The sequence below is a fragment of the Juglans regia genome, chromosome 16 (genome assembly GCF_001411555.2).
Source record: "Juglans regia cultivar Chandler chromosome 16, Walnut 2.0, whole genome shotgun sequence".
Classification (NCBI taxonomy): domain Eukaryota; kingdom Viridiplantae; phylum Streptophyta; class Magnoliopsida; order Fagales; family Juglandaceae; genus Juglans; species Juglans regia.
In genome coordinates this window covers 4,473,016-4,494,862 of record NC_049916.1, presented here as the reverse complement: position 1 = coordinate 4,494,862, position 21,847 = coordinate 4,473,016, and the positions used below count along the sequence as shown (strand labels likewise).

The 21,847-nt window shown below is 36.4% G+C and overlaps 3 protein-coding genes across 7 annotated transcripts; 2 read left to right on the top strand and 1 right to left on the bottom strand.

Moving 5' to 3' along the window:
* Positions 1 to 488: 488 nt before the first annotated feature.
* On the top strand, positions 489 to 3,475 carry LOC109018748 (TLC domain-containing protein 2). The gene is made up of 3 exons (XM_019000926.2): positions 489 to 891; positions 1,875 to 2,152; positions 2,964 to 3,475. Exons 1-3 carry the CDS (start codon positions 648 to 650, stop codon positions 3,291 to 3,293), a joined length of 852 nt encoding a protein of 283 aa, XP_018856471.1. The 5' UTR covers positions 489 to 647; the 3' UTR covers positions 3,294 to 3,475.
* Positions 3,476 to 15,001: 11,526 nt separating this feature from the next.
* LOC108989552 (cysteine-rich and transmembrane domain-containing protein WIH1-like) lies at positions 15,002 to 16,041 on the top strand. Its single transcript, XM_035686148.1, has 3 exons — positions 15,002 to 15,184; positions 15,430 to 15,592; positions 15,852 to 16,041. Exons 1-3 carry the CDS (start codon positions 15,055 to 15,057, stop codon positions 15,907 to 15,909), a joined length of 351 nt encoding a protein of 116 aa, XP_035542041.1. The 5' UTR covers positions 15,002 to 15,054; the 3' UTR covers positions 15,910 to 16,041.
* Positions 16,042 to 16,405: 364 nt separating this feature from the next.
* LOC108989550 (filament-like plant protein) lies at positions 16,406 to 21,415 on the bottom strand. 5 transcript variants are annotated; one of them, XM_018963195.2, is made up of 6 exons: positions 21,328 to 21,415; positions 21,080 to 21,115; positions 20,176 to 20,330; positions 18,763 to 18,979; positions 17,224 to 18,518; positions 16,406 to 17,071 (listed from the first exon to the last, which is right to left on the bottom strand). In XM_018963195.2, exons 3-6 carry the CDS (start codon positions 20,284 to 20,286, stop codon positions 16,676 to 16,678), a joined length of 2,019 nt encoding a protein of 672 aa, XP_018818740.2. In that variant the 5' UTR covers positions 20,287 to 20,330; positions 21,080 to 21,115; positions 21,328 to 21,415; the 3' UTR covers positions 16,406 to 16,675. The 5 variants fall into 5 exon arrangements, with proteins under 5 accessions (XP_018818740.2, XP_018818736.2, XP_035542203.1 ...); XM_018963191.2 differs by having other exon boundaries at positions 16,407 to 17,071; positions 18,763 to 18,982; XM_035686310.1 differs by having other exon boundaries at positions 16,407 to 17,071; positions 18,763 to 18,982; positions 21,080 to 21,226; positions 21,328 to 21,359.
* Positions 21,416 to 21,847: the final 432 nt, after the last annotated feature.

Here is a 21,847-nt window from a genome sequence, read left to right as displayed (position 1 = left end):
TATTAGTTAATTAATAGCATATATTATTTTAATATTTTACATAATCAAAGACAACAGATTAAATAAAAATTACATAATTAATTTATACAACTATTATATAAAATAATATATTATATATAAAAAAAATTAAAAAATTTATAACAATCTAATTCGATCAATTTCAATCCGTCCGGTCCAAACCAAAATATTCTCACCCTACGTAAACTCTCATTTACAGCATTTTCTGATGGGGTAGTTAAATAATTGTCATGTGTACGAGTGGATTATGTTTATTCCTCTTATGGTGTAGCCTATCTGAGATTTTGAAGCACTCATGGACTAACGAGGCTATTACTTGGATCCAAACACACCCTTTAAGGCAAAGACAAGTCAATCGGTTCGTTTTGGGATCGGGTATTTACCCGAAAATGGATTTTCGGGTCGAACCACCATTCGGGAGTGGCGATGGAGGGTCCCGTAGAAAGAAAACCCATTAGATATGGTTTGCGCGTAAAGGAAAGAATCCCCTCTCCCTCACACACACTCTCTTTCTCTGTGTCGGTAACGAAATGGAAATTTGTTCGATCTCCACATGAAACACTGGGGCTCAAAAAACCCGTCGAAGGCAATAGATTAGAGACTGCGAGAGAGTATAGTATCAGAGAGTAATGGATAGAAGAGTACGAGATGAGAACAAGGCGGAGATCTTCTTCTTGGCTACCCTGGTGCTGTGGTTCGTTTCGGTTTTGTTCGAAGTAGTATTCAACAAGCGGAAGGAGCTCCTCAGTATCCTCGCTGGCTGTTGCTTTTTTCAAACGGCCAACTGGATCATCCGCTTTTGCTTCTCTCCGGATCCTCTCTTCGTCAATACTTCCGTCTCTCTCCTCCACTCATCAATCACCTCCGCCTCTGGTTTGTTCTTTTCCCCCGATTCACTTTCTATTTGTTTCCAATTCTAGGTCTCTTTCTGTATCTTGAATTTTTTGTATTCATAGTATGCCCGAAAGGTACTGATGAATGATGTTAGGCTTGTAGAGTTTGAATGGGAAACTAAAGTCTGCAGGATGCATCAATCATCCCTGTACAGTGTACACTGATTATGGTTCTGACCACTTCGGTAGCTACTTCTAGAAAACTGAAAATTATTCCAGTAATTTGGAGGCCAGGCAGGAAAAAATAATAGTAATTATATATTGTGTTCTCATGCGTGGCTGTTAGTTGTGAAGATATGGGTTATCACTTGTCGTAGTTTTATGATCCATGTGTGTGCGTTTCCATTAGATATCCACATATGTAGGTCTCATACCTATATAAATTTTTATATTCATATGTGTTCAAGTTAGTTGACTAGGAATTTTGGAAAAAATCGTCAAAGCTTGAACTGATTTGTTAGACCTAAAATTAGGTTGTCCCTAGGCGTTGCTCTTATATATGACCCGTGTACTTGGGTTATTCTTATTCCTACAATTAATAAAATCTTATTTACCAATAAAAAAAATTAGTTTGTCCTTCAAATAAAAAGTTTCATCCGTTTCCTGATTTGTGGTATATATAACATAATAGTTATTATTCATTTTCATTTACTTTCTAAAGTTTCCTTTGTCCTGATATGTGGTCTCTCCTGACTTTTTCTGAAAGGTCGTCATTGGCTTTTTGTTCTTATAATTGCATAGACTCAAATATTCTACTGCAAGTTAGGTTGTCTTATACATTTTCACATAGAGCCCGTTTGGATTCACTCACCTCATCTCATCTCATCTCATCTAATTTCAACTAAAAATCTCACTACTATTCACAAACCATCTCAACTCATCTCATCTCTAAATCCAAACAGGCTTTGGGTCATCATGCCTTTGTATTGTTGTAACTTCAACTTTTGTTCACTTCTTGTGCAGTGGTATTCATTTTGGTTAATGAGTGGTTGAAAAATGGATCGTACGGGATGTTTGATCACTCACAATTGTTTGGGGGAACTTGGCCGTGGGCATACCCCACTTTGTGCTTCTCATGTGGTTACTTTGCATATGATCAGTGGGATATGCTGCATTACCGGTTATACAATGGTTGGATCCCTACCATCTTAGTCCATCATCTGATACTCCTGATCTGCTTTTCTCTTGCTTTATATCGAAATGTCACCATCAACTACCTCATTCTCACTCTCACTTGTGAGGTATGATCCTCTATGTTTGCTTATGCCTAGGATGAGAATCAAATTTATTTATGATGAATTGTTTGTTTAAACAGATGAATGAGCCTTAATATTTTAGAAATTTTTATTGTGTTGCGTATGCAGTGTTTGAGTTCTGTACAGTCTGCTATCTGTATGAGTTATAACATGTAAAATTCTCAGATAACCAAGCCTAGAGGTAAAGGCTGTACTTCATTTTCCCCCACTTTTGTTAACATTTTTATAACATCAAAACCTAGAGAATTTAAACATTAGGTTTTCATGAAGACTTTATTGAAGGGTGTGAAATGTGCCTTAAGGTCTGAAGCCTTGGATGACTTTTTATGGGATTAGAAGGACATCTTCAAGTGGTTACGGCTTTGAAGTTAAGATCCATTTCATTATCCTTGTATGCTATCAAAGGTTGTGCTTATTTGAAATTCAAATGAATTCTTGGCATACTAATATAAATGAGATGCTTGACCTCCACACTGTGGAAACTGTGGAAATTTAGGGAAAACTGGCTCCAATTGTTTCAATTGCAATACTTGCAAAAAAAAATATTGCTTCAATTGGAATAAATCTTGTATTCGTACAGTTGGATGAGGCATTCTTCATGAGGATATACGTTTTTGCTGCCCTTGCTATATGAGATGAAAGAAAGTGAGCAACCAGTTAACAAAAGTATTAAGGCAACTTCAAATTGAAATTAAGTCTCAGATCAATGATATTGTCCAAATTTATAATCTTAAGCCAAATATTGTGCAGAATGTGTTTGATGTAACTAAAGGTCCAATTTCTTCTGATGATACAGCTGCATTCTATATTTCTGCATGTGAGGAAAGTGCGAAGAATGGCTGGTATTCGTGATGCCAAGAGCAGAATTGTGAGGTTAGAATGGGTTCTTAATTGGATCACTTTCGTCGTAGCACGGCTGGTATCTCACGTGCTCATCACCGTCAAGCTCCTTAGAGACGCTGATAAGTTTGGACAGGGTGTCGAGCTGCCGCTTGCCTTATTTGGGATGGCTGGAATGAATTTGCTTAATGTTTTTCTTGGCATTGATCTTTATAATGCTTTCAGGAGAGAGAGAAATCCCCAAGGGAAGGGTCGTCGCCATCATGAAGGAGAGAAGGAAGGCTAGAAAGAGTTGTAACTGTATTTTTATGTTCTATCATTCGTTATATTCTTTTTGTTCGAGAAATTGTCAGCAAAAAATGAACTTCACAGTAACAAAAAATACCAATGTATGATATTCTATTAGACATGTGAAAACAGTGATTTGAAGTACAATACGATTGTTCAAGCAATATTATTTTAAAACTAGCTCTCGATTGTTTTCACAGATAAGATGAGATGAGTTGAAATAAAAGTTGAAAGTTGAATAAAATATTGTTAGAATATATGTTTTTAATATTATTTTTATTTTAGGATTTGAAAAAATTGAATTGTTTGTTTTATTTTATGTGAGAATGTAAAAAAATTATAATAATTAGATTAGATGAGATGAGTTGATAATGATTATGAAGACAAACAAGGCAGGCACAGAAGGTCCCACCGGGGTTCAAACCATTCGCTGGATTCAAAGTCCCGAGAGCTAAACAACTTCACCATGGAACCTCCACAACTACTGTTCCCAAAGCCAAAGCATAAAATTCGATTTATTTCATACATATAATTCACATGATACAGGCACTCTTTCGATTTAAAGCATCACCAAAATCTCTCTCAAAGAATAAAAAATCGATTTTCCTGGAGAATAAATGCAAGTAGTGGCATAAAAAATTAACCACCCCCCCTACCCTTTTTCTTTTCGATCAGTTCTCTTTTTTATTGTTTCGGGCGTCAGAGGTTGATGCTGGCTGGCCTTCTGGATATAAGAACATTGCTTTGAGATATGGAACTTCTAAGATTTGGTGCCATGGCTTTCTTTTCATTCGTTGCAGACATAGAAACAGTATGTAAAACTCCTGTTCACGTTAATGGAGAAAGTGTAATATTGATAGACTGGCGGAACCAGAAAATCTGGTTTGAGGGGACCAAGTTAAAAAAAAAAATTTGAAAGGGTTAAATACTAATTTTTATATAGTCTACTTTGTAGAAACACATTTCAAAACTTAATTTTCATCAAATTTTAAAAATTTTGAAGGCCAAAGCCCGCCAAGCCTCCTTGTTTGTTTCCCAAAAACATCTCATCTCATCATTACAACTTTTTCAAATCTCCACACAAAATAAAATAAACAATTCAACTTTTTCAAATCCCAAAACAACAATAATATTAAAAAATATATTCTAATAATATTTTATTCAACTTTTTAATTTTAATCTCAACTCATCTTATCTCATCTCTGAAAACAAACGAGCCGTAGTTCCGCCCCGATAGACAAGATTTTTTTTTACAACCGTGTTTTGAATGGGAAATATTTTTATAAAATAACTTAAAACTCTTTTTTTTTTTTTTAAATAAAATAACTTAATACTCTTATAAATATTTGGCAGGGAAACAATGCTAGCTAGGATCTATCTAACATTGTATAAAACATCGAGAAGTACTCAACATTAATTATCATAAACACATGAGTCATGGAATAGCAGATGATGAGCCTTTGCCGTCGGCTCCAATGGCTTATTATGTGTTTGTTTTAAACTTAAAAATCATATTTTTATGATATTATCATATTAAATATTAAAAAGCCTCAATTCATGGAGTCGAGATAATTATGAAATACTTTTTGAGTTTTATAATGTACAAGCAAGTTTGCGAGATAACTATGAAATACTTTTTGAGTTTTATAATGTACAAGTAAGTTTGCGTACCAATTTAGATATTAATATTGTTATTTTTATATTTTAAATTTAAATTAATATTATTTTTAATTAAATCTACTTTCTGATCAATTATACTAAATAAATGTTCGTATTAATGTGCAAAATCACTTATAATTAGATTATACTTTTTTATATGCTACCTAGATACCTAGAGCAATGGCCAACGTCTATATTCTGTGTTGTGTGTGTGTGTATAGACATACATATTTGATGTTAACAAAGTTGCCGACGCGCTTCAGTTTAATCGGTATCAATTCGCTGCGAACAAGTTTGGATGGATGCTGATGTAGTGATGTCTCATGTCCCTCACTTTCTCCGAGGAGCTTGTTTGTCCATTTCGCCACTTACCAAAACACATGATATTTCAGGTTCCACACTCAGCTTGCCGGCTTAAGCTTGATGACTTTCTATATCTATAAAAAAAGCATCCTCAATCTCCATGGCTCATTCCCACGTACCCAGCAGCTTGTTCTCAAATCTTTTGTCCAGCGTGCAGCTAGAGAATATATTCTGAAGAGAGATCGTCATCATCATGAATTATTACGACCAGCAACAGCCTGATTTTGTTGGTGTTCCTCAACAGCCTCATGTTGGTGTTCCTCAACAGCCTCCTGTTGGTGTTCCTCCTCCTCAGTGTACGTGTGCCATGTCTTCTTGAATTTATCTGTGCAGTGATGGGTTAATCTAGATTTTTTACGATTTTCTGGCAGATATAGCACATAAATCCATTATATTAATAAATATTACAGAATTTACGTAGTATCTTTATCTCTATTCAAATTATAGAAAATATTTCAATCGGAGAATTGCTGGCAATCATGATTGATGGGTTTATTTTGTTTAATGGTAATTGATAGTACAATGGTTTTTATACTCGCAGGGAATCCAAATTATGTTGCCTATCCTCCACCACCACCAGTATATCCTCCACCACCGGTATATCCTCCACCACCGGTCAGTATCCAAATGAATAACAATTCAACGCCACGAGTAGAGTACGTCTACGTGACTCAAAAACAAGAAACGGGTTTACTCGAGAGCTGGTATCTCTCTCTCTCTCTCTCTCTCTCTCTCTCTCTCTCTCTCGCAGTCCTACTATAATTGCCGAGCACTGAAAACTAGATAGTTGGACTGCTTGTTTTGAATATTTTCTATAGATGGGGATCCATTGATCGATATATTGTTAATGTTTGTTGTTCATTTTAATTTGGCAAAACATGTAGTATAGACACAACCTTTTTCATAGTTCTGTTATAAAATGAATGGCATTTTTATAAAATATTAATACAGATTTGGTAGAGGGAGAAAATTAACAGTTTTTTGCTTTTTGCAGTATGGCGCTGCTCTGCTGTTGTTGCATCTTTTCCATGTTTCCTTGCTAATATTGCTGAACAAAGAAGCTTCAGCTATTCAACCATGCATGGTCACTTCACTTTGATCGCAATAAATATGTAGGAGGCATGATTTTCCGTACTTTCACATATGTAAAGAGTATATATACGTTTGTGCTTTCTTCCAATGTCTGAATTGATATTTGAATGGAATATACGCACAGCGCTGCAAGACTTTTTTTGTTTTCTGTTCATATATGTTATTGGAAACGCACGTCAACTCTTAGGTAAACATTAGTATGTATAGAAAGAATTGTATAGAAAGGTATTGGTCAAGTTACCCAGACCAGAGCATCTATTCATTTATATATATGATTACAACTGTAATAATCGTATACTCTGTACAAAGAAAGAAGACTTAACGATCGTATACTCTGTACAAGGAAAGAATAAAGAGCTAAGTGTATATTCTATACAAATAAAGAATAAAGAGCTAAAGGAAAGAAATATCAAAGGAAATGCAGCAGATGCAGCAGACCATAAACAAAGTTGTAATCACGTAGACACTCCTGCCTCTTCTTCTAATATGGCAAGTTGACTATGATTGTTTTTAACATCCCCCCGCAAGCGAATGGGAGGGAGACGAACTAAGAGCTTGTCCTTGAGAAAGAGGAACCAAGAAAACGTAAGTCCCTTCGTAAAAATATCGGCAATTTGGTCATATGTAGAAATAAACTTAACAACAACATCCTTATTAAGAACCTTCTCCCGAATGAAATGAACATCCACCTCCACATGTTTAGTACAGGCATGAAACACGGGGTTGGAGGCAAGCGCAATAGCACCCAAATTGTCGCACCAAATAGTAGGGACTCGTGGAAGAGGAACATGTAAATCTTTGAGAATCATCCGAATCCAATAGAGTTCGGCAACAGTCATTGCCAAGGCCCTATATTCGGCCTCAGTACTTGAGCAAGCAACGACCGATTGCTTTTTAGCACACCATGAAATTAAACAAGGGCCTAAGAAAGTGCCAAAACCAGTGGTGGAACGACGGTTATCCGGATCACCCGTTCAATCAGAATCACTAAAAGCTTGTAAGTGAAGACTCCCTTTGGTGAAAATAAGACCATGATCAACCGTACCTTTAAGATACCGAAGAACCCGTTTGGCAGCGGTCCAATGTGTAGTAGTGGGGGTATGAAGATGCTGACAAAGTTGGTTGACAAAATAAGCAATCTCTGGGCGTGTAAGGGTGCAATATTGGAGAGCCCCCTCAATTTGACGATATTCAATGGCATGAGGAAGAGGATCACCACTAGAAGCAGCAAGTTTCGAACCTGAAGTACATGGTGCGGAATAAGGCTTGGCTCCAACCATATGAGCACGGTGTAGAACATCCAAGATGTACTTTGATTGATGAAGATGCAAGCCATGAGAGTCACGTGTGACCTTAATTCCAAGAAAATAATGGAGGGACCCAAATCTTTCAAGGCAAAGTCATATTTTAGTTGTTGAATCAAGGAGGCAATGAACAAGTTGTGTGATCCTGTGACAAGAATATCATCCACATACACCAAAATAAAAATATGCATATCAGACTTGTGGTAATTAAAAAGAGAGTGATCAGCAGAGGATCCCAAAAAACCAAGCTCCAAAAGGCATTGAGAAAATCGATTAAACCAAGCTCTAGGAGCCTGTTTTAATCCATAAAGTGCCTTATTAAGTCTACATACATAATCCGGGTGTTGTGGATCAACATAACCTTTGGATTGAGAAATGTAAACTTCTTCATCAAGAGTACCATGGAGGAAGGCATTGGACACGTCTAATTGCTTAATATCCCATCCAAAATGTATGGTAAGGGTCAAAACAATTCGAATGGTGGCAGGTTTGATAACTGGACTAAAAGTCTCAGAAAAATCAATGCCACTAATTTGATAAAATCCATTCGCCACTAATCGTGCTTTGCAACGATCAAAAGAACCATCTGCATTTTGTTTAGCCTTATAGACTCACTTAGTGTCAATGACATTATGAGCGAGAGGCCGAGGACAAAGAGTCCATGTATGATTGGCAAGCAAAGCAACATATTCCTCATCCATTGCCTTTTTACACTCTGTAGAAAATATTGCTTGTGAAAAATTCAATGGTGCCGTTGGTAGAGGAATCATGGCCAAGGCAGATATGGGATGGCGAGTAGAGTAATGGGTAACAAAATCTGGAAATTGTTTGGGCTGTGAAGAACCAATTTGTGATCTTGTCACAATCTGGTTTGAAGAAGGAATAGAATTAAGGAGAGGTGATCAAATGAGTGTGGAAGGATGAGAAGAATCCGTGAGAGAGTTGACCAAATGAGTGTGGGTAGAATCTTCTAACTCATGCTCACGAGAAGAAGGAAGTGAATCGATAGGAGGATTGTGGTCAAACTCTCCAACTTGAGAAGATGCGGATTCAGTGGATGGAGATGAAGAAGGCCCGAGAATAATGGGGGAAGAAATGGGATTAACAGGAGAAGTAGTTGCCGAAAATAGAGGGGTTGATGGTATCGGATTTTGAAGTAAAACAGAGGAGTTGTGTAGGACCGGATTTTGAGGAGGAAATCTTGGACTTGCAACGGGTGAGTGATCTTCCAGTGAACAAGTGACAGTGGACGTATCCTTGCCTGGAAAAAATTTCTCATCAAACACTACATGTCGTGATAAATAAACCCTCTTTCAGATGGGATCAAGGCAACGATAACATTTATGATTGGATGAGTAGCCTATGAAGATGCACTGTTTACTACGAAAGGTGAGCTTGTTTTCATTATAGGGTCTAAGGAGAGGATAACAAGCACAACCAAAGGATTTGAGTTGAGAGTAATCAGGCGGTCCTTTGAAGAGGAGACTGTAAGGGGAGTCGGAATGTAAAACAAGAGTTGGAAGACAATTAATGAGAAATATGGCCGTGGAAAAAGCATCAACCCAAAAATGTTTTGGAAGATTGGATTGAGGCAATAAGGATAATCCAATTTCCATAATATGGCGATGTTTTCGTTCGGAAACCCCGTTTTGTTGTGATGTATATGGACAAGTGAGCCGATGAAGAATACCATTTATATTGAGAAAGGAAATGAATTGATTTGAAGTGTATTCTCCACCATTATCCGACTGAAAGTGTTTAACTTTGCAAGAGAAAAGATTTTCCACTAATAGTTTAAATTTGACAAAGCAACTAAAAACTTCTGATTTGGTGGAAATAGAATACATCTAAGTAAAACGTGAATAATCATCAATAAAAATAACATAATACTGACAACCACTTGAAGAAGAAATAGGGGAAACCCAAACATCGAAATGAATAAGATCTAAAGGACTAACAGACACTCTATTGGACTGAGTAAATGGTAATTGTTTACTTTTTCCTAATTGACAAGAATAACAAATAGATTCTTGAGAGAGGGAGCTGGCAACGGGAAGCTTGAATGAGGAGATTATTTGCTTGGTCATTTGTGAAAAAGGATGGCCAAGTCGGGCATGCCACACATCAAGAGAGGTTTTTATTCCAAAGAGAGCTACATGTCCACGATAGTTATTGAGAGAAGTTTTATTCAACGTGATAGGATAGAGGCCACCTTCACTTGTTCCCTCCAGCAGCATTTTTCCCTTTGCGTTGTCCTTGACATAATAATGAGTATTGGTTAGAATAAAATAACAATTATTATCCACACAAAATTTATTTATAGAGAGCAAATCAATCATAGCATTAGGACAATGTAACACATTTTGAAAGGATAAATTTTTCTGAGGATTTTGGATGGAGAAGGAACCAATATTTGAAATGGATAAACTAGATCCGTTACCTACAACCACCAAATCCTCACCAGTGTAAGTCTCCTGCAAAGACAGATTGGCAACTTCATTAGTAATATGTTGGTTTGCTCCCGAATCAGCATACCACACATTGGACTCTTCAAGAACATTGTTGCTTTGAGCAACCATTGCAGCAAGTTGAGTTGGTGGATGGCGTCCTTGATAACTGTAATCCATGTGATGATAGCAGTCCAAGGCTTGATGGCTTGTTTTTCCACAAATCTTACATGGAGTGCGAGGATAAGAGTTGTTGATGCCATTGGCTACTGGATTCGAAGACCCTCCTTGTGCCTTGACAGATTGTGGATGGAACTTGGAAAATTGTGGTTTGGATGGACCTTGTATGGGAGAATTTTTTGGAGGGAAATTTCCTATGCCATTGTCCTCCCTCACGTGGATTTTTGCCAACAACCATGGCAAATGTTGGTTGCTCCATAGAAGATACATGAGCTTGATTGTCAATCATTATCTCATAAGACAACAATTCAAATTGGAAGTCATCAAAACTTATTGGACTACATCTTAAAGCAAAAGAGATCGATGTGATAAAAGGATTATAGGTTGAATTTAATCCGCTCAACACATAAGAGAGAAGATCATTCTCACTTTCTGGCTTACCAACAAATGCAAGCTGATCAATAAGAGATTTGGCAATAGCAAAATAATCGGTGCATGTCTTATTTCCTTGCTGCAGCTATTGCAATTGGCGCTTAAGGCGCTGCACATGAGCAGGGGAGTGGGAGGCATAGCACTTGGTAGAGAGTCCCACACTTGTTGGGTAGAAGTGAAGCCAAAGACAGAAGGAAAGACTTTATCTGTTAGAGTAGCATTCAGCCATCCTAGGACAAACTGGTCCTTCTTGTTCCACAAGACATATTCTGGATTAATGTTCTTAGTAAGCTTTCCCTCAGAGTCACAAAGAAACTGATCAGGACAGGGTTTGGAACCATCCACAAATCTGAGCAAATCATTGCTGCGTAAATCAGGTAGCAGCTGTGAGATCCAATTAAAATAATTGGTACCGTCCATTTTTACCAAAACCAACTGAGAAAAATTCGATTGAGAAAAAATAAGGGAGCAGTAGAGTTAGCGGAAGCCATTGATGAAAAAAAAAAGACAGGAACTTGATTGAGCATGAGCTATTAAAGCTCTGATACCAAGAAAGAATTGTATAGAAAGGTATTCTTCAAATTACCCAGACCAGAGCATCTATTCATTTATATATATATATGATTACAACTGTAATAATCATATACTCTGTACAAGGAAAGAAAACTTAACGATCGTATACTCCGTACAAGAAAAGAATAAAGAGCTAAGTGTATATTCTATACAAGGAAAGAATAAAGAGCTAAAGGAAAGAAATATCAAAGGAAATGCAGCAGATGTAGCAGACCATAAATAAAATTGTAATCACGTAGATACTCCTGCCTCTTCTTATAATATGGCAAGTTGACTATGATTGTTCTTAACATGTATGTCTTTTCTTCGCCAGTGATTGCAATTTTCTACAACGTAAAAACAGAACCACGAACTGGTGTAGCATGCAGTCAGTTTGCCGTTTCCAAGGTACTGTTTGGAGAGACCCAATACAGTTTTCTTATTTCCAAAAGAGCAGGAGAAGTTAGAGGTTGGAGGAGTTTCGAAAGATCTGCAGAAAGCCCAAAACAAGGAAATGGAGAAGTCAGAGACTAGAGAGTAATCTCTCACATACCCACTTTTTCAGCTCTATTCATAATTCTAAAGGACCGGAACTTTCAACGGCCATTCATGAAGAATAAGAATCTCTTTTAGGTAAAAATGTTTCATTACAATTTTCACAATTCTCCGTCAACTTTAGTCATCACCGATACACCTGCAGAAAGCTCTGATACGTTGGCAGTATCAATCAGAAAGTCCCCCAGTGTTAACTGCTAGAGATTTCAGCTGATCCCAAGAGATACTATTGTTTTACGGCACTCTGCAAGTTTTCCAGTAACTACAGCTATGTCCTCCTAATTTAGACAAAATCCTCAGGATCGTTATATATAAAGAAACATAATATTTCTTTCCATACAATTCTCCTGATTTAAGTGCACCCATTTTGGAAACGCAATAGTTTTTGTGCATGGTCTATATATCTTATATGCACACTCGGGACTCCGAAAATGAATAAGGGGAAGATTTACTTTTTGATATTGTCTGGTTTAGCCACCAGGGATAGCACAACCTTACCATGAAGGTTAAACATGTTTTCTGATATAATATGATATGATATGATGTGATGTGATGACGCTCAGTCATGCTATGCCAAATAATTTTTTAATATGAACATTTTGAAATGTCGCTCTGATGTTATGATTATAACATGTTTTTGGATTTTACATTCTGAAACTGAACTGTTTTGTTCTGCATTCTGAACTTTGTGAAAAGACTCATATTTACATATTAGTATATATTCTCAACTTACTAAGTTGTTGATAACTTACCCCTTATCTCTACAATATTTTTTAGATAATTTAAATGTTTCGTTGGGAATCAAGATTAGAGAGCATGAATGAAATTAGTTAAGCACAATGGACTAAATACAAAAGGATGTCATGGTTATTGGAGAATTTTATTCAGTAAAGTTGTTATATTCTGGTGATGTGATATGTCGAGAGATTGATGTTTATATTGAGAATTTATAGTGTTCCTAGTTAATTAGAGTAGTTGAGTTAAAAATAGTGAGATCTAAGTGTAATTGAGAAATTGTAGTTTTTATATGTACTATCATTTGTGAGTTTAAGTGATATGAAGTAACTATCCTCCCCATCCGGACCGGGGCTTTACAAATAAGCCATTAATTCAACTTTTGCTCTGGAACTTCTAAGATTTGGTGCCATGGCTTTCTTTTCATCAGTTGCAGACCTAGAAACAGTATGTAAAGCTCCTCATGTTCTTATTGGTGAAATTTAAGGATGGCAATATGTGACACGACCCGTTAACCCAAAACGAACACGACACGATAAAAGCGGGTTAAGGTTTAGCCTTAACGGGTTCGGGTCAAAACGGGTTGACCCGTTATGACACGATTGCTTAACGGGTCACTAACGGGTCAACCCGTTATGACCCGTTAAGAAAATTAAATTTACCTTTATACCCTTAGACCTAAAGGGCAAGGAGGATGCTCCACTTTCTTCTTCAAGTTCTAAATTTGTTTAGATCTGTATTTTAAATTTTTTATTATATTTGAGATTGTAACATTAATATATTAACATTATATGTTTTGTTTATTATATTTGATAATGAATATTATGATAAATTGTGTGGATCATATTTGTTTAGATTGTAATTTTAGACTTGTAGTTAGTTTTTATTTTTTATAGATATTTTTTATATTTAAATATTTATATAAAATCAATTAAGTCAAACGGGTCGTGTCGTGTCGTATCGTATCTGTTCAACCCATTAATATAAACGGGTTGAAACAGAACGGGTCGTGTCGTGTCATATCGTGTCAATTTATTTATTATTCATTAACGGGTCGTGTCGTGTCAACCTGTTATCTTATCGTGTCGTGTTCGGGTTTGGAATTTTGACACGAAATTCTTAACGGGTCGTGTTCGTGTTGACCTGTTAAGTGTAATGTACATGCCTTGACACGACACGAACACGACCCGTTAACACGATTTGACACCCCTAGTGAAATTAAGTGTAATGATAGACAATTTTTGTTTTTTTCCAACTATGTTTTGAATGGGAAATATTTTTATAAAATAACTTAATACTTTTATAAATATTTGGCAGGGAAACAATGCTAGAATCTATCTAACATTGTACAACATTAATTATCATAAACAAAGTCATGGAATAGCAGATGAGCCTTTGCCGTCAGCCCCAATGGCTTATTATGTGTTTGTTTTAAGCTTAAAAATCATATTTTTATTATATTATCATATTAAATTTTAAAAAGCCTCATTAATTTTAGTTGTTTTCTATAGGTCTCAATTCATGTTGAGTCCAGATAACTGTGAAATACTTTTTTATATGCTACGTAGATACATAGAGCAATGGCCAACGTCTATATTCTGTGTTGTGTGTGTGTGTCAGGTCCGGCTCAATGGTAAGGCCATTTAGGTCATTGCCTAAGGCCACATCTTATATAAGGCCTTAAAAATAAAAATGAGATTTTTTCTTTTTCTTTTTTTTGAAAAAAATAAAAACTTTTTCATTAAATAAAATTTTCAATATTTTTTTATAATTTTCAATGTGTGCAAGGCCCTATAATACTAAATTTAATATTTAATACAATGATTTTTTTAATAAGTAATACAATGAGTTATTTATATTTTAAATAATTTTTTTAAGATCTTGCTAAATTAAGATACAAAATTTGCATTAAAGCCTCATTTTAAGTTGTTATTGTAAATATAAATTTACAAAAATTGTATTAAAGATTTTAAATAAAATTTCATTTTATTAAAAATTTTCAAAATATTTCATATAATAATTTAGATTTTATTATATTATAATTACGAATCACTCGTTTAAATTTTGCTTTTTATGTCTCAACTTATATCGAGCCGCCCCTGGTGTGTATAGACATACATATTTGATGTTAACAAAGTTGCAGACGCGCTTCAGTTTAATCGGTATCAATGCGATGCGAACAAGTTTGGATGGAAGCTGATGTAGTGATGTCCGTCACTTTCTCCGTGGAGCTTGTTTGTCCATTTCGCCACTTAAGAAAACACATGATATTTCAGGTTCCACACTCAGCTTGCCGGCTTAAGCTTGATGACTTTCTATATCTATAAAAAAAGCATCCTCAATCTCCATGGCTCATTCCCACGTACCCAGTAGCTTGTTCTCAAATCTTTTGTCGAGCGTGCAGCTAGAGAATATATTCTGAAGAGAGATCGTCATCATCATGAATTATTACGACCAGCAACAGCCTGATTTTGTTGGTGTTCCGCAACAGCCTCCTGTTGGTGTTCCTCAACAGCCTCATGTACTTGGTGTTCCTCAACAGCCTCCTATTGGTGTTCCTCCTCCTCAGTGTACGTGTGCTATGTCTTCTTGAATGTATCTGTGCAGTGATGGGTTAATCTAGATTTTTTACGATTTTCTGGCAGATATAGCACATAAATCCATTATATTAATAAATATTACAGAATTTACGTAGTATCTTTATCTCTATTCAAATTATAGAAAATATTTCAATCGGAGAATTGCTGGCAATCATGGTTGATGGGTTTATTTTGTTTAATGGTAATTGATAGTACAATGGTTTTTATACTCGCAGGGAATCCAAATTATGTTGCCTATCCTCCACCACCACCAGTATATCCTCCACCACCGGTATATCCTCCACCACCGGTCAGTATCCAAATGAATAACAATTCAACGCCACAAGTAGAGTACGTCTACGTGACTCAAAAACAAGAAACGGGTTTACTCGAGAGCTGGTATCTCTCTCTCTCTCTCTCTCTCTCTCTCTCTCTCTCTCCAAGCACTGAAAACTAGATAGTTGGACTGCTTGTTTTGAATATTTTCTATAAATGGGGTTCCATTGATCGATGTTAATGTTTGTTGTTCATTTTAATTTGGCAAAACATGTAGTATAGACAACCTTTTTCATAGTTATGTTATAAAATGAATGGCATTTTTATAAAATAATACAGATTTGGTAGGGGGAGAAAATTGACAGCTTTTTGCTTTTTGCAGTATGGCGCTGCTCTGCTGTTGTTGCATCTTTTCCATATTTCCTTGCTACTATTGCTGAACAAAGAACTTCAGCGATTCAGCCATGCATGGTCACTTGACTTCGATCGCAATAAGTATGTAGGAGGCATCATTTTCGCATATTTTCACATATGTATTTATGTTTGTGCTTTCCAATGTTTGAATTGATGTTTGAATGGAATATACGCACAGCACTTCAAGACTTTTTTTGTTTTTTGTTCATTTATGTTATTGGAAACGTCAACTCTTAAGTAAACATTAGTATGTATGTCTTTTCTTCGCCGTTGATTGCAATTTTCTGCAATGTAAAGAGAGAACCACGAATTTGTGTAGCGTTTAGTCAGTTTGCCGTTTCCAAGGTACTGTTTGGAGAGACCCAATACAGTTTTTTTATTCCCAAAGAGCAGGAGAAGTCAGAGGTTGGAGGAGTTTCGAAAGCTCTGGGGAAAGCCCAAAACAAGGAAATGAAATTCAAGAGTGATTGGAAGAGACTAGAGAGTAATCTCTCACATGCCCACTTTTTCAGCTCTATTTAGTTTTGAAAATGGAGATGTATTCCCACCATCTTCCATTCGTGAAGAATCAGAATCTCGTTCTAATGATCATTTCATTAAACAAAACATAAACAGAGGACTTGCCTGGCATTTCAGATTGCAAAGATCCCCATTCATATGAAAAGGAAATGGAGCAAACTCTTTTGCTGCCGATTAAACGGGCATGTAATCCTCAGCTTTCAAATGGAAAAGAGTCCAGAATTCTCTGTTTACAACTGAGAAACCATTTACTCCTTGTTTTGTACATCCTCACTAAATTATCCCACTCTTCGTACGTGAGAAGAACTTCGCAAACCCATTTCGATTCTTCTCAGAAATGACATGAATTGACGATGCAGCAGCTGAAGTTGCTGAAGATGAAAATGGTGGGGAGTTCTCTTCATTTTTATTTACTAAAGGGCCAGAACTTTCATCGGCCATTCGTGAAGAATAAGAATCTCTTTTAGGTAAAAATGTTTCATTACAATGCAATTTCCACAATTCTCCGTCAGCTTTAGATATCACGGATGCACCTGCAGAAAGCTCTGATATGTTGGCAGTATCAATCAGGAAGTCCTCCAGTGTTGCTAGAGATTTCAGCTGATTCCCAAGAGATGCTATTGTTTTACGGCACTCTGCAAGTTTTCCAGTAGCTACAGCTATGTCCTCCTGATTTAGACAAAATCCTCAGGATCGTTATATATAAAGAAACATAATATTTCTTTCCATACATTGCTCATAACCAGCAAACAATAGAAAATGATAGAAGTTCAAATAAGCAACACATTCATAGTATATAGCAAAAGTTCATGATGACTGACCTGTTTTATCTTCAATTCACCATTCGAGCTTGTAGTTTTCTGAAGTTCAATTTCCTGCCTCTCCCTTGATAGCTCTTCCTCTGATTTTCGACACTTGGCTGCAATTTCTGCTGACAAAGTCCTCTCTTTCTGAACCTCTACTTCTAAAGCGTCAACTTTTGCTGACATGGTCCTTGCTTCTGCTTCCATGCTAATGAGTCTAGACTCGACAACTTGCTTGGTTTCTTTCACGATGTTCAGCTCTGTTTGCAACTCCTCCAACTTTAGTTCTGCCTCCCTCAGCTGAAGCCGGGATACCTCAATACGGTCTTGACTTGTGGATAGAGCACTCTCCAGGTCAGCTTTCTGTGCTTCCACCTTCCCTAGCTTCTCTTCTAATTCAGCTTTCTGACGAGTCAGGGCTTCTAGTTCAGTTCTCAGGGAGCTTTCTCCATTAGTGGATTGATTGGAAACTATTGGTGCAAAACCATGGCTTTCACTTTTGGTTTCGGGTAGTGCAGCAAGTCGCTCCATCTCAAGAAAATCGTCCATGAGATCAATTTGAACAGAACAGGCTTGGATATTTCTTTTAACAGTCTTGTCATTTTTGAACTGATCAAGTTCAGAAATCGGGGCAGATGCCCACGAGTCCGAGCAACTATGTTCACTCTTATTTGACTCTGAACTACTCATTTTGCGAGTATCAATCTCTCCCAAGCTGAGCCTCTCTCCACTCTCTGACTGACTATCTGCAAGGGATTCAACACAAATAGAGGAGGCAAGAGTGGATTTATGATCATTAACCCTGAATGATTTACAAGGCATTGATTTAAGCTTCCGGCACTCAGCCTCAAGCTTGGCCACCTTCTTTATGCTCTCTAAATGTTGCTTGCTGGCCATCTCAGCTGCTTGGGTACTCAAGTCCCACTCGATCGTCCTGATTTCCAACTCTTCAGATTGTGATTGGAGCTCAAGTTTGAGAGCTGAGTTCTCCTTCTCCAAATATTCAAGTTTCTGGCAAATATCAGGATCAATATTTGCATGAGATCCAGATTTAGCCACTTCAGTGTTGCTTTGGAGCTCAAGAAGCTGGCTCTCAAGTTTGAGTTTAGTGGTTTCCCACTCTCGGGTTTTCATCATCACAGCTTCGTGAATCATTTGCTCCTGCTCCTCCCTTGTTTGTCGTAGCTGCCGAACAAGTTCTATGAGGGCCCCATCAAGATGGTTCGCCCGATCTTCAAGAACTGAGTTTTTCCGAACTGAAAATTCAAGTTGTTGCTTTAGGACCACCACTTCATTTTCAGCCTTCTCCCATCCTAGGATGATATATTGAACTGTGAGAAATATTATTAAAGATGAAAAGAATACATCAATCATTACCATGTTTGGTTGAGATTTAAAAACTTATCGGGCAGACTTATTCATGCAAGCTTAGTTTGAAACATTAAGAGAGAAAATCTATTTCAACTAAACTGCTGCAACGAAACATGGCCTTGTGATTGGTTGTTCTTAGAATAAGAAATAGCAGACGTTCCCTAGCATTGTATGTGGGAGTACTACCAGCAACAGCTTCTTCTGCAACTTTTGCATGCTGCTTCACCAAGTCTTCTTTGGCAATAACATTTACTAAAGCAGCTGATAACTTCTCTGTCAGGCTTTGAATACTATCATTAACATCTTTCTTTGATGAAGCGCCACTAACATCTTCAGCACTTTCCATAGCTTTTGATGTGACTTCAGGTGATTGAGTGTCGTGACTAGGAGATGACTCGAATGCCTCCTGATTCAATGAGTTGATTATGGATAAAACAATGATCAACATGCATGAAAACAATATGACAACCTCATGCAATAGCTCCAAAATGCCCACAATTCAATTCTATGTTGGCAAACGGGAAGAACACAGGTTTCTATTAGAGCTACAAATCAGGAAGCAATATGCAAATGTAATTTTATAACAGCTGGGATTAGGGTGGCTGTTTCATTATTGTAAGCACGTGTAGTTGTGAGTTTCAAATCCAGTTACTATTTATACTGCCTGTGCTGTGATGAGGTCATGGATCCTGCCTATATCATGGAGGTGATGTACAGGGGCAGACATTGCCGAGAATGCATCTGGGATTAACTTCAACTTCACTTCTTCTATTGAACAATTGTCATCCCAAAGGAGAATTCGTGCAAATGCTTGTCATCCTAGAAAATACGAGCATTCATTCTCCTCATTCCCTAATGCAAATTTTGACATTCGAGCATACAGGCTTTAGTTGGCTACATGTCTTGTTAATTTGGTTCTACTTACTATATAATTTAGTCAGTGTTTGTAGCACAATGGGGGTTTTGTGTTTATTATAATGTTTTTGGGAAGTATAGTAATTAGGTTTCTTTTTATGAATTGTAACAAGATGGTATGTTGCTGAAGTTTATCAATTAAGGTCTGCTCAGGCTTTTGGTTAACAAAAATTTTTTGTTCTTTAAGCTATGATATAAATGATATTAGCATCCTAGGAGAGCACTAACATTGGATTATGCATTTACATATTTGCATAATATAACCTTAAATTGGATTGCATTGAATTATGTATATTCAAAAATTTGCATAGTTATAAACAGTGTTTATACAAATTTGATGCACTGTTCACTCTCCAAATTTTATTTTATTATTTTGTCTCTCTCCTCCCCCTCTCTCTCTCTCCACCAAGAGATAGAATTTTAAGAAAAAAATTTAGGAAAAAAAAAGTCATAATATTTTATTATCATTTGACTCAAAGATACATAATCTAACGTGGGAGTTTTTTTTTTATATACAAAATAATTTCTAAAAGATGTGATTTTGTTTATAGAAACCAATGCTAGTGCCGGAGTAAGAGGGCGTTACAACCAAGTTTCCAACAAAAAAGGGGGGGGCCAAAAGAAACCGTCCGAGAAGTCACAATTTAACCCATTCTATTTTTTGCGAGGGATTCTGTGTCATACCGGATCATCAGAGTATCTCTCTGAATGCGAAGATATCGACCGCGAACTCTCACTTTCAAATGGACTTTTGTCAGAAGGCTTCCTCTTCCACAACCATTTCCTCTTTTCCATTGCGAAATAGTCCAACACCAACGAGCACTTCACTGAGTGTTCATCTGCACACACATTTACACCATTTGTCGACAGGTCACCAAAAAAACTATCTTAAAATCCTCCCCAAAATTGCAGTGATATGCAGACAACAGAACAATCTAGTGGGTATCCAATTGCAACACTATTCCTCGTTGTTAAGTAACAAAGCTACCACCAGACTGTTCAAGCCTTTAAAAAGCAGAAATGTACATCCGCTTCAACAAACTCCAAAAAAAAATTATACAAAAAGATGACTTGGCTTATGATTCTTTCAGCTTTGCTTCAAATCCAATCCAGTTACCATCCAACTCTAACACAAAAAGCATATGATATCCAAAGAACCAAAATCGGTTTCTCTTAGTCAAAAAGCCAAATGATAGCTTAAGAGTAAAGGACAGAAGACACAAATACATTCAGAAGACGGATTCAGTTTGCACCTTTTATTCACATTCAACACCTTGGTGGTTTCTGAAACCCCCACAAGCTTCAAAATCAACACAAACTGAGGATTTGAATTACGAAGTGAGAACTTCCCCGCTGATAAAATTACTAAAATTTTCCAACACATATGAGAGAGAGAGAGAATTCAAAGCAAAAACAGGGGATGGTACGAATTTCCCGTCTAAAAGATCCTAAAGATGAGTGACCCATCAAAGCACAAAACCCAACTAACTTTTCCCAAGACGTGATAAATAATAGCAAATCAATAATTTTATGTATTTAGAAAAAAACAAAAAGAACCAATTAGAAGAGCAAGATCCGGATCAAATACCTTTGACTGGGAGACCAAAGCAACCTGGAGATTAGACTGGAGCCAGCCATCAACGAATGAAAACAAAAGAAGTTGAATTGGTTCAGTTCAGACTTGATATGCAAGATTGCAGAAATATGATTGATATATAATACCAACAAAATAACTCTATAAAAATCTGTGGAACATCAGCGATTAATCAGATATATAAAACAAAGAACGAACAAACAAACAAACAGAGTAGCAGATTTCCTTGTTTTTCACTTTACCTTTTTATTTCTTTCTTTTCTAAAGACGAGAAGAGGAGCTGGTTTGTGGAGGTGAAATTCAAAGGTGAGAGGAAAAGAATGATCTCAAATGCTGACTTTTTCAGCTCTCTTTAGATTTGAAAACGGGAGCTGCCTTGTTCCCGCCCTCGGAGATCAGGTATCACAATTTTTCAATTAATTAATAATTAGTACATATTTATTGGTAGAAAAATTATACTCATCATTCACACGCCATACATCATATATAATTTTTTATTTTTTTTATTTTTTTCTCTTACCAAATATGTGATCATTGTGGTGTATAGATGAGAAGTAGAAAAAATCAATAAATTTATGAAGAATAAAATTTAAAAAAATATATATATATATAATGTATCGGAATGATAAGTAGTAAAACTCTTCTGCATAAAGGGAATTTTGAAAATCTTCTAAGTCTCATTTTATTTATAATTTCATATCACGTATCAATATGTAATTTATTATTTTATATAAATATATATATATTTACATATCGTGTATT

Bases quoted from the DNA above. Each gene is read 5' to 3' on its own strand.
- LOC109018748 (XM_019000926.2), top strand. From the start codon at position 648: ATGGATAGAAGAGTACGAGATGAGAACAAGGCGGAGATCTTCTTCTTG. The intron at 892-1,874 runs GTTTGTTCTTTT...CTTCTTGTGCAG, and splicing joins ATCAATCACCTCCGCCTCTG to TGGTATTCATTTTGGTTAAT. The intron at 2,153-2,963 runs GTATGATCCTCT...CTGATGATACAG, and splicing joins TTCTCACTCTCACTTGTGAG to CTGCATTCTATATTTCTGCA.
- LOC108989552 (XM_035686148.1), top strand. From the start codon at position 15,055: ATGAATTATTACGACCAGCAACAGCCTGATTTTGTTGGTGTTCCGCAA. The intron at 15,185-15,429 runs GTACGTGTGCTA...TTATACTCGCAG, and splicing joins TGGTGTTCCTCCTCCTCAGT to GGAATCCAAATTATGTTGCC. The intron at 15,593-15,851 runs GTATCTCTCTCT...TGCTTTTTGCAG, and splicing joins ACGGGTTTACTCGAGAGCTG to TATGGCGCTGCTCTGCTGTT.
- LOC108989550 (XM_018963191.2), bottom strand. From the start codon at position 20,286: ATGGAAAAGAGGAAATGGTTGTGGAAGAGGAAGCCTTCTGACAAAAGT. The intron at 18,519-18,762 runs GTAGTACTCCCA...ATATCATCCTAG, and splicing joins TGCAGAAGAAGCTGTTGCTG to GATGGGAGAAGGCTGAAAAT. The intron at 17,072-17,223 runs GTCAGTCATCAT...TGTCTAAATCAG, and splicing joins GTGAATTGAAGATAAAACAG to GAGGACATAGCTGTAGCTAC.